Source organism: Malaclemys terrapin, chromosome 2, assembly GCF_027887155.1.
Source record: "Malaclemys terrapin pileata isolate rMalTer1 chromosome 2, rMalTer1.hap1, whole genome shotgun sequence".
In the NCBI taxonomy this organism is placed as follows: domain Eukaryota; kingdom Metazoa; phylum Chordata; order Testudines; family Emydidae; genus Malaclemys; species Malaclemys terrapin.
The window spans coordinates 279,060,649-279,075,610 of record NC_071506.1 but is presented as its reverse complement, the minus strand read 5'-3'; the positions used below and the strand labels follow the sequence as shown (position 1 = coordinate 279,075,610).

At 44.1% G+C, this 14,962-nt stretch overlaps 1 protein-coding gene across 3 annotated transcripts in view; it reads left to right on the top strand.

Annotated features, from left to right (window-relative positions):
• OBSCN (obscurin, cytoskeletal calmodulin and titin-interacting RhoGEF) overlaps positions 1-14,962 on the top strand; it is a 308,809-nt gene that overhangs the window by 211,075 nt on the left and 82,772 nt on the right. For all 3 annotated transcript variants that reach the window (XM_054016662.1, XM_054016661.1, XM_054016659.1), the window contains 12 exons: positions 748-826; positions 3,343-3,467; positions 4,917-5,114; positions 5,958-5,990; positions 6,092-6,190; positions 6,946-7,164; positions 7,913-7,979; positions 9,807-9,836; positions 11,376-11,413; positions 12,330-12,467; positions 13,770-13,909; positions 14,509-14,709. In XM_054016662.1, the coding sequence (XP_053872637.1) occupies positions 748-826; positions 3,343-3,467; positions 4,917-5,114; positions 5,958-5,990; positions 6,092-6,190; positions 6,946-7,164; positions 7,913-7,979; positions 9,807-9,836; positions 11,376-11,413; positions 12,330-12,467; positions 13,770-13,909; positions 14,509-14,709 (1,367 nt within the window). The remainder of the gene's footprint in view (positions 1-747; positions 827-3,342; positions 3,468-4,916; positions 5,115-5,957; positions 5,991-6,091; positions 6,191-6,945; positions 7,165-7,912; positions 7,980-9,806; positions 9,837-11,375; positions 11,414-12,329; positions 12,468-13,769; positions 13,910-14,508; positions 14,710-14,962) is intronic.

Below are 14,962 nucleotides of genomic sequence, written 5' to 3'. Positions count from 1 at the left end.
TATGCTTAATATTAATAGGGGAGCGTGAATGGTGTTGAATAAAGATACATGTTTATTCTGGTTGATCTGAATAAGTGAATCTCATTGGCAGGAAAATGACACGTGAGAGGTAAAATCAGTTCACTTGGGTTTTTTTACTCCTTTCGTATGGGATAATTGGGGTTTTGTTAATTAAAATGTAGATGAAGTAGCTGTAAGCTTAATGATTTTGTGGGGTGTTTTTTCTCCTATTATCATGACCCGTGTTTGAGGGTGATGCAGCTTTTGGCAAAGTTGTCACCAGTGTAACTGGATTAGTTAGTTGCCGAGCACTGCACATTCATTCCCAAAGGTCAGAGAAATCTCACATGAGAAATGCACCATGGGGCCATACCCAGTGCATCGTGGTCTGATCCTGGGTTCCCAGCTCCCTCTCTCTCCGCGAAGGCTATAAGCATTACAGAGACAGCACATTCACTCCTGGGGAAAAACGTGTGTGCCTTCTCTCTCTTGCAGTACCCTCTGGCTGGCGCTTGCAGTAGCATTGGTGGGGCTCAAAGGGAGACACATCCAGCTGTCCTTTGTCTGGAGGGGGCATCAGGTCGAGTGGGTGGAGATGAATGAGTATTAAGAAGGGGGATCACGGAGGCTGCTGCTGCTCCCAATAAAGAAATTTCAGAACCTGCAAGGACCTTTAGCTGCAACTGTTATGAACTGCAGTGGTTACAAAGTGTGGATCATGGAGAATGTCCCTTTTTCTTTTATCAGTGACCAGTACTGATTACGATACAGCAGCAGATGCAACAGAGACATCTTCGTATTACAGTGCCAAAGGATATCTCTCAAGGTAAAAGATGAATGATAGAGCTGCGGTGACTGGAAAACATGGCACAATGCTAATTTTTATTCATGAGTGTTTGGATTTAGATGGGTTCAGTGGGAATCAGACAACCACGATCATTACGGTGGTAAAGCAAAGGCTATGGTAATCTGTGAATATAATTTCATGTCAGTGGTACCTGCTTACGGTGGGCTTGGTTACAGTGAAACATCCCTGTTGTGTCTGCTTTGTGCTGCTCCCTCAGTGCAGAACAGCCCACAGCCTGGCTGCTTCAGCACACTGGGAATTCCTTCCTGGTGTAATGCAGTCCTCAGTCTGGGATTGGGAGTGGTCAGGAAAAGAGGGTGAAGCTGAAACTGCTGCCCTGGCTTCCGGGCTGACCATTAGGGGTCATTGGCAGCGGGGTGCTCATGGCTTCTCTAAATTATGCCAGGGACCAGGATAGCGCTGGCTGTTCCTGACATCCAGTCCAGAATCACCTTTAGATCTAAGGGCTAGTCTACGCTACCCGCCCGGATCAGTGGGTAGAAATCGATCTCTCGGGGATCGATTTATCGCGTCTCATCTAGACGGATAAATCGATCCCCGAATCAACGCGCTTACTCCCAGCTCGTCAGGAGGAGTAAGCGCCGTCGACGGGAGAGCCGCGGCGGTCGATTTGCCGCTGTCCTCACAGCGGGGTAAGTCGAATAGGATACGCCGAATTCAGCTACGCTATTCACGTAGCTGAATTTGCGTATCTTAAATCTACCCCTCCCCCTTAGTGTAGACCTAGTCTTAGAGAATCACCTTTAGATCTTAGAGTAATCTTTGTCCCCAACCCCTCAGAGGTGCCGGGTGCAGGGCCGGCTCCAGGGTTTTTGCTGCCCCAAGCAGCAAAAAAAAAAAAAAAAGCCGCGATCACGATCTGCGGCACTTCGGTGGCAGCTCTACCGCCGCCGCTTAATTCTTTGGCAGCAATTCGGCGGCAGGTCACTCGCTCCGAGAGGGACTGAGGTACCCGCCACCGAAGAGCTGGACGTGCTGCCCCTCTCCGTTGGCCGCCCCGATCACCTGCTTGCTGAGCTGGTGCCTGGAGCTGGCCCTGGCCGGGTGTATCTTGGCCACAACTGAGATTTTAGCCGATTGTTTTCGATGGGATTTAACGTGTGTCTGATTTTACTTTTCAGACACATGTAGAATGGCTGGAATCCTGGGGTTCTGTTCCCTGTTTTGGCACTGATCTGCTGTGTGACCTCAGGCAGTTTCCTTAACTTCTGTGCCATAAGTTCCTCATCTATGAAGTGGGGATAACGCTGCTTTCCCACCTTTGTAAAACACTTTGAGATGTACAGATAAAAAGCTTGTATTGTGAATGGGGCCGGTAACACTGCCTGTTATTCGGGTTGCCCAACAATTCCCATTATAAGACCCTGTTTTCAGCTGATTATGACTTTAGCAAACTTATCATTTGGGCTAAAATTTTTCATCCCAAGTGTCTGCCTAGCCTGATTCTTCTTTTTTTTTTTTTTTTTTTTCTAAATTGTAGCCAAATTGGTTCGGTCATTTCTGAGAATGGGGCTTGGGGAGTAGGGGTTATTTTGCCGATGTTAAAAAAAAAAAAAAAATCTGACTACCTTTGTTTTTAAAAGCTCTAGTGCTCCCATGATTTGAAGCAGGAACTTGAAATTTGACAGAGGGTGGGGTTTTTCCCTTTTGTCAGGGATTTGTCTTTTGCAGTCCTTATGAAAATCTACCCAAATTTGACCAATTGATAAGCCTTTGAAAAATCCCAGTTCACGCAGGCTCATTAGAGACTCCTTAGAACTTACCAGCTAAAGTCAATAAAGGTTCCATCCATACTTGGGCCTGGCTGCTGTGGGCCATGTTGGGTCTGGGCACCTGCATTGAAAACAGCAAGACTGTCTCTCCCGTGCTCTAAATGACCCCTGTGCTTGGCTCAGGTGGTGTGGAGAAGGAAGCTGCCTGATTTGAATGCAGTGAAGACAAGAGCTGTACTTGTGGTGGGGAGAGTAGATTGGTACAAGGGGTATAGAAGGAGGCAGGGGACTGGAAGTTACGGTAGGGAGGATACCGGGACTGGGAAGCAGGGGGAGACTGGGAGTGGCTGGGGAAGGAGAGTGGGTTAAGGAGCCAAAGCCCTGAGATTAGATTAAGAGCCCAGAGAGGAAGATTAGGACTGGGAGCCAGTGGGGTGGAGAAAAGGGGGAGGCATCTGGAGGCAAGGTGGAAGAGAGAAACAGCTTGGATGAGGAGTCAGGAGGGAGGTAACGTAGATTGACGGGACAAGGAGACTGGGACTGGGATGAGAAACTTGAGGAGAATGCGACTGGGAGTGCGAGTGCCAGCGGTGGGAAAGAGAAAAGGCTGCGAGATGGGCAGGTTGGAGGAGATTGGGCAGAAGGGATCATGCTTGGGGGGAGTCGAAGAAGAGTCTGTGCCTACTAGAGTGCACTCCTCTCTAGAGCCTAAAATGGTATATGCCAATTCCTCCTTTCTTTCCGACTCTAATCTATACCTAGCCGAGAACAAGAGGGAGTAGAATCCACCACAGAAGAGGAGCAGCTGCCTCAGATCCTAGATGAGCTTCATGATATTCACGTGGCCCCTGGAGCACCTTTGGCTAAATTTCACCTGAAGGTCAAAGGTAAGGGAACCTATGACATTTACAATAGTCCCATCTTGATATCTGTGAACGTGTGGACAAGGTTTTCTCATATGCTTTTGCATGCAGTTGTGCTCACAATTTGTGCACTCAAATAGCACATTTGAAATGGCAGTCACAAGTGTGTGTATGCGCAAATGACCAGCACCTAACTGGGCAATAGTTCGTGCAAAGTAAGTATTCAGTTATGTGCTCATATCCGCAATGATTAATTGCATGCACGCGTTTCTGGAAATCTAGTCCTGTAACTCCATTTTTGTAAAAAGCAACAGAGGGTCCTGTGGCACCTTTAAGACTAACAGAAGTATTGGGAGCATAAGCTTTCGTGGGTAAGAACCTCACTTCTTCAGATGCAACCATTTTTGTAGCTTTTAGGTCATGAAGATCGGCTAGTCTCTGAATGCATTAATTGCTGTGGTGCCAGGAATGAAAAGTACAGTGTGAACATGCTACTTTTTAAAAATAATGCTTGCCAATATGAACCATTGCTTTTCATGAGTATTTCAGGGTAGATGTACTATGCAATGATTAGTTCAAGAGATAGTAACTAGGACCCAAATTGTCTGCTACTTGGGATAAGCCTATATAGGGCACAGGAAGCTTTGCTAAGTCATTGTGCTTTCTTTTTGATCTTTCCATCAGTGTGCAGGGGGACGGGAGGGGGGTTGTTATCCAAAAAGGTGGTTTGTCCCCCAAAACCAGCAGATTTCCCCAAAAGCCACACAACGGCCCAGTGCCTCCGCCCCGGCTCTGGGATCTCTTGTTGTCCCATCTCCTGTCCTTCTTCTACAGAAGACCTACACTGTAGATGTGTACCCAACCCACCTCTGTGACCTAGATCCTTCCTCCACTGGCCCACCTATTCCACCTGTGTATTTCCCTGACCTCACACTGAAACGCCTACAACGTCTGGGTGGATAAAGCAGAAAAACTACAGAGATGTCACTGCCCCCGTTTGTGCTTTCCTGGAGCACTTTTACTGGGTTGTTCTGCACCTGCCCATGGAAGGAGTGGGGATTGTTTTGGCTTAAATGGCCATGAGGCCGATCTCGAAGTCCCCATGCAGGCAAAGTATGACTTCAGTCTGAATTTTGCCTGAATAAGGATTTCAGGATTTGGCTTTGTATTTGTAGAAAATCAGATCCAAATATCAACATTCTAACTCTGGAAGGCACTCGGATATCAACGTGAGGGGGGCAGAATTAGAACCTGAAAAGTAAGTAATAGAATTCTAATTCATAAAGAGCATTTCACAAATATCAGAATCGAGCTACTCTCTGTAGGTAGGTTAGTTTCCAAACAGACACTGTAGAACCTTGAACAAACAGCATTGGTAAGAATGGACTTTTCTTTGATTACACTGAAGTGTATGATTGGTTTGAGAGGCTTCAAAATAGTTAGAGTCACCCCTTCTTACATTGCTCCTTGTAGGGTACCCAGAGCCTCGTCTTTACTGGTTCAAGGACGGGCAACCATTACAGGCCTCAGACCGAATCCTGAAGATTGAGAAGAAGCAATTTCATGCACTCGAAATCCTCAATGTCGTTAAGGAGGATGCTGGTCAATACTCAGTATTTATTAGCAACTCTGCAGGTTCTGCATATTCCTCGGCCAGTTTGGTTGTCAAAGGTAAGCTATTGGTGCTTTTTGCTCTATCTGCCAGTGGCTGTCTCTGTTTTACATGTTCACTTTTCCCAATAAAGCCTATAGAAAGCAAGATATTCTGGAAAATAAAATGGGTTATAAATGAAGGGTAGAGGGATGGTTTTGTGTTTAGAGCGCTGGACTGAGAGTCAGGCAACCTGTGTTCTATTCCTGGCTCGTCCATGGATTTCCACTGTGTCCTTAGGGAAAGTCATATCACCTCTCTGTTGACCTGATTCTGATCTTACTTGCACATGCAGTCTAACTCCATTGTCCTCAATGCCTTCACTGGGGAATTGTGCTTAAAAACTAAGGGTATGATATGGTCCATATCTGAGGCCATAACTGTAGAATACTGCAGTACTTTTAATAAGGGTTGAGTTTTGTCTCAATTGTAGAAGCAGATAGGCATAGAGCCACTGTGGTGTTTTTATTATTATTATTATCATTATTATTATTATTATTAAATATCAGTACTCATGGAGTTAGTAATTTATGGCCAAATGTTTTTCTGATGTAATTTATCAAAATGATCTTTGTCCAAATATATGAGATATTAATTGAAGCTTAAAACAGATTTCAATCACTCTTATGCTGAGTTACTGTACATGTCATTTATATTATAAAATGGCTTTTAGATGTATTCTACTAACGAGATGAATAACAATTTTTAGTAAAAATATAATTTACATGTAGTCCATATTGTACTGAGTAAGTCTCTGATAGCACCTGACCACATGCTTGACTGCATCAGTCAGAGAAAGGAGACATTTGTCCTCTTTATAGATGTAGTTTCAGGATGGGATGATTTGTCTTTCTGTGTTACAGGTCCTGGTGAGAAGGAAGAACTGCCAGAAACAGGTGAGAGGAGCAGCACAATCGGTGATGATAGAACCACTAGTAACTTCTCAATAGTCTTAGCCTCACTTGCACCATTTCACCGTGAACTTTTTAATTTTCAGATGCTCAAGAACAGCTGGTGCCACCCAGGTTCCTGGAGAGATTTACCAGTAAAAGAGTGAGGAAAGGTGCAAGTATCACCTTCTCTGTGAAGGTTGAAGGTAAACGGAGGTTAAACACAACTTTCTTTCTGTGTTACTTAATTTGCATAGCTGCCCAGTGTATCCTATCCTCTCAGTGGGCCAAATCTTGAAGTCCTTACCTAGTGTAGGAGTCAGAAGATTTGGGTTCTGTTCCCATCTTTGTAACAGACTTTTGGATGCTGCTAGCCAAGACGTGTAACTCTTCTTTGCCTCAATTTCCCTATGTATAAAATGGGGATAATAGCACATTCTTATCTCACAGGGGTGTTATGAGGGCTAATCTTTCATTTTATAGATTCATAGATTCTAGGACTGGAAGGGACCTCGAGAGGTCATCGCGTCCAGTCCCCTGCCCGCATGGCAGGACCAAATACTGTCTAGACCATCCCTGATAGACATTTATCTAACCTACTCTTAAATATCTCCAGAGATGGAGATTCCACAACCTCCCTAGGCAATTTATTCCAGTGTTTAACCACCCTGACAGTTAGGAACTTTTTCCTAATGTCCAACCTAGACCTCCCCTGCTGCAGTTTAAGCCCATTGCTTCTTGTTCTATCCTTAGAGGCTATCCTTTTTGTAAAGTGCTTTGAAGTTCTTAGATGGAAGATACTCTAGAAGTGCAAGTATTCATTTATGATTTTTTACTGTTGTTGGAAACGGATCAGCAAACATGTTGAAAGTAGTATTCGCTCACAACGTAGTACACAGGGTTTGTAAGACGGGAGGAACCCCAATGGGACAATTAAAGAGGCTATTGCTCTTTTCTTTAGGACATCCAGCACCCACAATTACCTGGTTGAAAGAAGAATCTCATGAAGATGTTTTGTGGATCAAACCAGAGACTCCTGGCTACAAACTCGCCAGTTCCAACATGCATCACAGTCTAATCCTGCTGGATGTTGGAAAGGAATATAGTGGAACCTACACTTGCATTGCTACTAACAAGGCTGGACAATCCATCTGCACCGCCTCCCTAGAAGTTCTGGATGGTAAATTTTTGCAACATTACAAACACTTTCCCTATAGTGTTAAACATAATATAGTGTACATGAATGGTATCTCTTCATTCTATTGTGTATATAATTGCTGAATGAAGAGCAAGTGTGAAAATACAATGAATTTCAACAAACTACAACTCAAGTACATACATTTCACAGAGATTCTGGTATATCTCTATTACTTTTCTTTGATAGAAAATGAATATATGCCCCTAATATAAGAATAAGGTCTACAGTGTAGGGCTTTGGGCCATGTGTCAGATTAAAAGTGTGGTGAGGTTTTGCATAAACAAAACAAGAGACTAAAGAACAATCAAGAGAATAAAAAGGAAGAAAACAGGCCCCAAACATCAGCTTTTCTTCACTCTGCTAAGGCTGTTTTGCGTCACATCTCTGCCTTAAAGCACCTGGGGCAGGCGAGTGGAGAATTCCTGCTGCGCAGAGAAATTCTCCATCATCTCTTGTTTCAGCCTCCTCTCCCCCACGCTCTGGTGTGAGAGGAGGGGCGGGAAGGGACATGTTAAGGGCATTCTGGGGGTGGGGCATGGCCAAGGCAGGGTGGGGCCTGGAAGAGCTCTGCTCCACCAAACCTTATTCTGCCTTGATGTACATTAGAGCTGCAGTCCCATCTGCACTGTACCAGGGCAGGGTTTGGGCAGGGTGAGGAATCTGCCCCTCAGTGTTTAGCAAATACCTTCTTTTGTCAAAGACCCTCTGATTATAAACTCTGATCTTGCAGTGAAAGAGGCGGAAGTTCTGACCCGCGAGCGCATGATGGTGACAGATGTTATAATGACCACGCTGGGGTAAGCAATGGCAGTGTATGTTAAGCTAGAAGAGCGTATACAAGATTCCTCTAGATTTCACTGAGATGGATTTACAGAATGTATTGCCCGTCAGTCCTACTGTTCAGATCAGATGGGAGACTGACTGAGCTCTCCAAAGATCTGGAAGTGTGTGGGGCATGGGGCTGGCTTGTTTGGGAAGGTTCCCCAGTATTCAACTAAAGGGTTTGGCCCCAGCCTGAAGCCTTACCTGGAGGGAATCTTCTGTTTGATTACAAGTGTTTAAAATCCTGACGTATACAACTCTAGTTCCAAAAAGCTAAATGCAGGAGGTTATTGAAAGATCACTATTTCCAGGGACAAAATGATGCAGTGAGCTAGTACCCTGCCTTTCACTGCAGGAAACCACTCTCCAATCCAGTCAGATTTCCTTTCCCTCTTTTTCCGATTAGGCAGATCTTCCAATTCTCCACCGGAGCTAAAGCCTGTATCACCGCCAAATTCTCCTAATTCTTCACTGCCACGTGCACCTGTGGGACTGTGTGTAATCAAACCTGTGCAGATTTGGTGTAAAATGCCTCTGCTGGTGCGTGGAATTCTGATTTGATGGTGTTTTACACTCACTTTGCACCAGGGCCGGCTCTGGCTTTTTTGCCGCCCCAGGCAAAAAAGCCTCCCCCTGCTCCCCAGCAGGGAGCACGGCAGGGGAGGGCGCCGAGCCCGGCTGGGGCCCCGCTCTCCCCGGCCGGCTGGAGCGCCGGGAGGAGGGCGGAGAGCCCAGCCGCGGCCCCGCTCTCCCCGGTTGGCCAGAGCACTGTGGGAGGGCGGCGAGCCCGCTGCGGCCCCGCTCTCCCCGGCCGGCAAGAGCGCCAGGAGGAGGGCGGAGAGCCCGGCCGTGGCCCCGCTCTCCCCGGGTGAGCGCCGCCCCTCTCCAGGTGCCGCCCCAAGCACATGCTTGGAAGGCTGGTGCCTGAAGCCGGCCCTGCTTTGCACTCATTTGCAGAGCACTTTGCACCATAAGATGCCACCGGACTCCTTGTTAATTTTGTCATAATTTTCTTAGGAATAATGTGACTTTAGCTCCATTTCACATCTGAATATTGAGTTGTACATAAGGTTAAGAATAAAGGATTGTTTTAAATTCTTAGACTTGGTTTAGTTCATAATCCTGCCAATTCATACAGATCCCCACTCTGCAACTGCTTCCGAGACATGTTGTTAATGGGGTTTCTCACGTGGAGCAGGTACAGAATTAGGCCTGTAAACAGAATGGCCAAGAGTATAACAAAGGTTTTCTCATGAGATATTACCACAGAGCCAAAGTATGCTGAATATGTGCAGTGGGACACTGTCAGTATCTGTGTTTTAAAGGGTGGCACTTTGCTTGCATAATGCATGAAGGTCTTTTCATGATATGACCTGATAAGGAGTTAGTTTGTGCAGTCAAAAGAGTCAGGAGATCTAGATTCTGTTCCTAGTCCTGACATGGAATATCTGCCTAGGCTTGGAAAACTCTCTTATGTCAAACTTTAGGAACTAAAAAAGGCATCTAAATGTAAATGTTCTGATTTTCAGAGTCAATGGTAGTTGTAGCACCTCTGAAAAACAAGTCACTTTCACTTAGAAGCCTAATAGACTTGGGCATCTAATTTGGGGTACTAAAGTTTGATAATGTTGGCTGTACCCACTCTGTGCCTCAACTTTGCCATGTGTAAAATGGGGCTAATACTTCAGTTAAGAACCTTGGAGGCATGTGGTAATTTCTGAAGGTTTATTAGATTGTTTGAGATCCTCCAATGAAAGATAAGTGAGTGTATTAATAGTAACAAGTTTCTTCTTGATTGGCAGGTATGAAGACAAGGACAGAAAAGGACATGGGTAAAGTTGTATGAAAACTCTTGTTCTCCTATAGTATGCCTCCTTCACCTCCAAAGCAGGCAAAATTCCCATACTCAAATTCTGAATTTCACTTGCATAGCTTGAGGGAAAAAATGGATGACAGGGATGACCACTAAACTGCTTGTTTACTAATTTAACTGAAACATAATTCTCCAACTCTGCCATCTTGATCTTACATACTAGATAGGAGAAAAAGATTTTGAAAAATAAACACTGGTAACTAGTCATTACATTTTAAAAGGTTTACAGCTGGAATTTTTCTTTAAAAGTCGTGTCTGGTACATTAGCAATAAAATTTGGTGGCTCTCAACTTAAAAATCATTCAATTAAAGGGACAATGTCAATATCTCTAGCTTGTCAAGACTATGTCCCTGAAATGCTCTGTAACTATATTTATTTGCTAGTTTTGCTTCTGCTAGAGTAAGAAAGTTCCAGCATTGCTTCCTTAAGAAAATGCAGAGCACTTTTATGAAGATGTGTAATGATGTGTCCAGGATCTGCACGCCACACAACTTGGCATGATTTGACACAAATGGGAATCTCTGTCTCAGAAAGGACTGACGCCGGAAAGCAGGAGTGTTGCATATCAGGACAGAAATGCATTGACAGAGCTGTGCTGTGGGAAAACCTTGCACAGTGTCTTTCCATGCGATGCTTGACACAGCCTAGTGCTGTTGTTTTTTCACGCTCATGAACACCAACTTCATTCACAATTTAAAATGTATGTGGGTTTTTTTTCTGGGCTGAGTGAATTTTGTGCTGGTGAAGATGTCAGACTAGCAGGCCTGCACAGTGTGAAAACTTCTTTTTACCGGCCGAATAATTACAGCACTGGCAGTGGTAGTTTACCCCCAAACTGTCCCACCAATATACCTCAATCCTGATCTGCAGGGACCTCCTCTGTGCACAGGTCCACGGACAGTCTGCATATCCCTCAGTCCTTGGTTTCTTTGTTATAACTACAAACCAGGGCAATAGTTGGCAATGGGGACATAAATTCACTGAGAGCTAGACCTGAGATTAGAACTCTCATTTGACATAAGTCACTGTTCAATCCTCTCATGGTAACACTTTCAGTCACTAATAACTTGGGCAAAATTTCAACCAGTGTTCTAGAGATGAACGGTTCCCCTGGGCAATGCAGTCCTCTAAAACTCCATGTTAAAATAAGCCATCTGTCTTGGATGGCTAGACACAACAAATCCTGTATCTGGGCAAGGGCTTAGACTAGATGACCCTTGTGGTCCCTTCTAACCTCATGGTTCTATTATTCTACACCTCATGCAAGAGGAATAACAATACCTATGCCACCCATTGGCTTCAGTGTGGCACGATTGTGGTTTCCGTGTTCAGAGTTTATCATCAGTTCTAAAGTTCACATCTGGGTCCTAATCCAGATATGCTCAAAGACCATGTGAAGAATGAAAGGGCATCTGGTTCTGACTCATCCCTGATGTAAATAGCTTCCATGATCACACTTGTCATTTTGGCCTTTGACTCCCCCTTTCTCTTTTTCAGAGTTGGAATCTCTATCCACCCTCCTGAACCAAGGAAAGGTAGGAGAAGCTGCTTTAGCTGGAGACTCATGACCTCCACATCTATAGTTAAGGTTGCCAATGTGTTTCCATTGTAACCTTCTGTTTTCAATTCCTTAGAACTTTTTGAAATTCTGAAATACACACTTTTCTCATTACAAAATACTTTTGTCACCTTTTTTGGAACAACTGTTTGGCTTGGAAGGACATCAGGCTGTGCTCCAGGCATTCCTGGCCAGTCTAGCTGTGTACTAAAAAATGTACCCAAGGTTTGCACATTGAGGGTACAATTTATCTCTATGCAGACCAGCATAAGGAATAGTCAGCTATTGAATCCCACATAATTCTTCAAAATGGAGCCTAAATAGAACTTAAGTGGTTTTTAGGCCTCATGCCAACTGTACAGGGGTGAATTTCAGCCTGAGGGAGGCAAGACTCCATAGGAATGCACAGGTAAAGTGCATTCCCACAAGGGAGCAGAGTTAAGGTTTTTACACCACACCAATCACCCTGGAATCTAAGCACTGTTCTGTGCAACCTTAACTCTGCCCCCTTCTGCAGTATCAGCTGGCCCTTAATTGCATGATCACATACTATTTTTTTCTGCAGGACACTGCATCATTTGTTGCATAGGTCGAATGGTCCACAGGGAATAAAGCAGCTGTTCAATATTTATTTTTATCATTACTGTTCAATGAGGGGACTCCTGCCTCAATCACTACATGCTACCCATCCTATCCACTGAGAGGCTGTGTTCCCTGTAGAGGTGACTCTCCACTGTGTCTGGTGGGGAGTGTGAACTCCAAATTGTTCTTGTCTGGACACCATAACATCACTGACAAAAGTTTCAGAAGGACAAGTCAGTCATGTCTGGTTCATTGGAATGGACTTTCAGATGACATACTACAGACTTGATAGCATGTTCTCCCTTTTCTAGGAGAGCTTGTAGAAGGTGAGGCTGATAAAGAAGGTGTGTCCAGAAGTCACATTTCATTAGCTGATGTTGGAACAGAAGAATTCCTCCAGAAACTCACCTCCCATATCACAGAAATGGTGTCTGCAAAAATAAGTCAGGGTAAGCGCTTGGCAAGTGTGAATACAAAGCAGAGCAGTCAATCTTCAGGTTTGGGTTGAGTTTTAAATCTCATCCATGAAACAATTATTTTGCACATAGTAATAACAATAATAATATAACACTGATGAGAGATTCATCAGATAGAGATCAATCCCCTGACTTTTCTTTATGCTGTTTCTGGAACTTTCCAGGAAAGTTAACATCTAGAGTTGAAAAGGGACTTTTCCATTCAGGCATGAACTTTCAGTTTTGTTTTAGTGAAAATACAAATTGAATAAATGTTCACATATTTTTCAAATGTTTTACCACGTTTGTGAATTACTAGACTAAAGAGGATTAAGCCAGTGGATTAAGCACGTGTCTGAGGGGCAAGAACTCCTGAGCATTAATCTCTGCCCTGCCATTACTTGCCATGTAGCCTTGAGCACATCATTTATCCTCTCTTAATCATAGTTTCTTCACCTATAAAATGGGGTTAATGATATTTGCATTTCTACTTCACCAGAGTGTTGTGAGGGTTAATTAGGTAGCGCTGTGAACAATATGAACCCCATATAAGTACTAACTACTGATTATTATTACCAAAGCTATGTAGGCCAAAATTTCATTGACATTGACACTGCTCCACACCACCCTGGCAGTATAAATAGGCCTCAAAATGGCAGTAAGTTATATTTACGTGCACTTTCAGGCCCCATATATATGACTAGGGAGATATAAAGTGGCCTTCATGTAAATGAGAATTAGGTCCATATGAAAGTTTGAGCAACAGAGGGTCCTGTGGCACCTTTAAGACTAATAGAAGTATTGGGAGCATAAGCTTTCGTGGGTAAGAACCTCACTTCTTCAGATGCAAGTGAGGTTCTTACCCATGAAAGCTTATGCTCCCAATACTTCTGTTAGTCTTAAAGATGCCACAGGACCCTCTGTTGCTTTTTACAGATTCAGACTAACACGGCTACCCCTCTGATACATGAAAGTTTGAATCTTTCATAGTTATGTTGGTCTTCCAACAGTGTTTGAATTTACAGTAATGGTATGGGCCCACATGCTACTATGCTATCTCTCTACAGTCCGACTGAAGTAAATCATGTAATCTCAGGGACTTCAAATGCCCAATATGCATGTGCCATCACAATTATTAACAGGAGCTCATGCACTGGATGATGCAAGCGGTCTGTCCTGGGGCTTTTTGATTTTGTGAAGATTTAAAAAAATCCTATGGATTTGAACCCTATTTGATTTTCACAAGAGAGCAGTCTCTCATCTGTGTACCTGTTTCCCCACTGTTCTTCATTTCAGCCACGCTTCGAGTGCCTGGAGCAGACAGTGATGACGAATCGAAGACGCCATCCCCATCTCCACGCCATGGCAGATCTCGACCTTCATCAATAGTTCAGGAGTCTTCCTCTGAATCTGAGGATGGGGATTCTAGAGGGGAGGTACAGTGCACACATGAATAAACATCACACAAGTGCTTACTAGGAGAAAGGATTAATCATTCTGAATAAATGAATCTAGGGTATTTTAAGGGTTTCCATCTTAAAATGGTGTCAGTGGTTTAAGGTGTATGGTCTAATAAATGGAATACAGGACTAAGAGTATCAATCCATGCTTTCGCACCCTGGGCATGGTCTCAAACAGGTTGCGTAGGTCAACGTTTTCAATGGCTTCGGTTAATTTTGGGGTCTCAAGTTTTGGTTGCTCAACTTGAGACACTCCAGGCTTGACTTTCTAAGGTGCTGAGCACTCACAACTCCAAGTGATGTCAATGGGAACGATAGGAATTCAGCACTTCTGAAAATCAGGGCCTGGGTATCTCAAGTTGGGCCACTCAAGTTAGTGGACATTTTTTTAAAAATTCAGCCTTAACGTTTTTGAATTTCAGTTTTCCATCTGTAAAATGGAGGTAATGCTTCTCTTCAATCCTCCAGGGATGGGGGGGATGAAGTATTTAACATGGGTAAAATGCCTGCTTGCTATTGCTATTATCATAACCTTGCTTTCATGCACACAAATAACTCTCATTTCATGCTTGTAGATTTTTGACATCTACATGGTCACGGCTGACTATGTGCCCGTTGGCGCTGACAGGGAAGTCATCACTCTGAAAGAAGGGCAGTATGTGGAAGTCCTTGACTCTGCTCACCCTCTAAAGTGGCTAGTCAGGACCAAACCCACTAAATCCAGCCCCTCTCGGCAGGGATGGGTGTCTCCGGCTTATCTGGACAAGAAATTAAAGGTGATCCATCTTCCTTGTTTTATTTTTTTATGGAAACTGTTTCCTTTGCACGGTAGAGCAGTTCCCTGCTTGCTCCGTCTGTCTGAGTTTCCATGAGGGCAATTCTACTCTGAAAAGGGAGTGCAAAGGGGGACATTTTTACATACTCATCAGCTCTGCTCCCTATACCTAGCTAGAGTCCTGTCCTCTGACTTCAATGACAACTGTGTGTGTTTGCTGGGTTTTACTGCGATTAGCCCTGGAAACACAACAG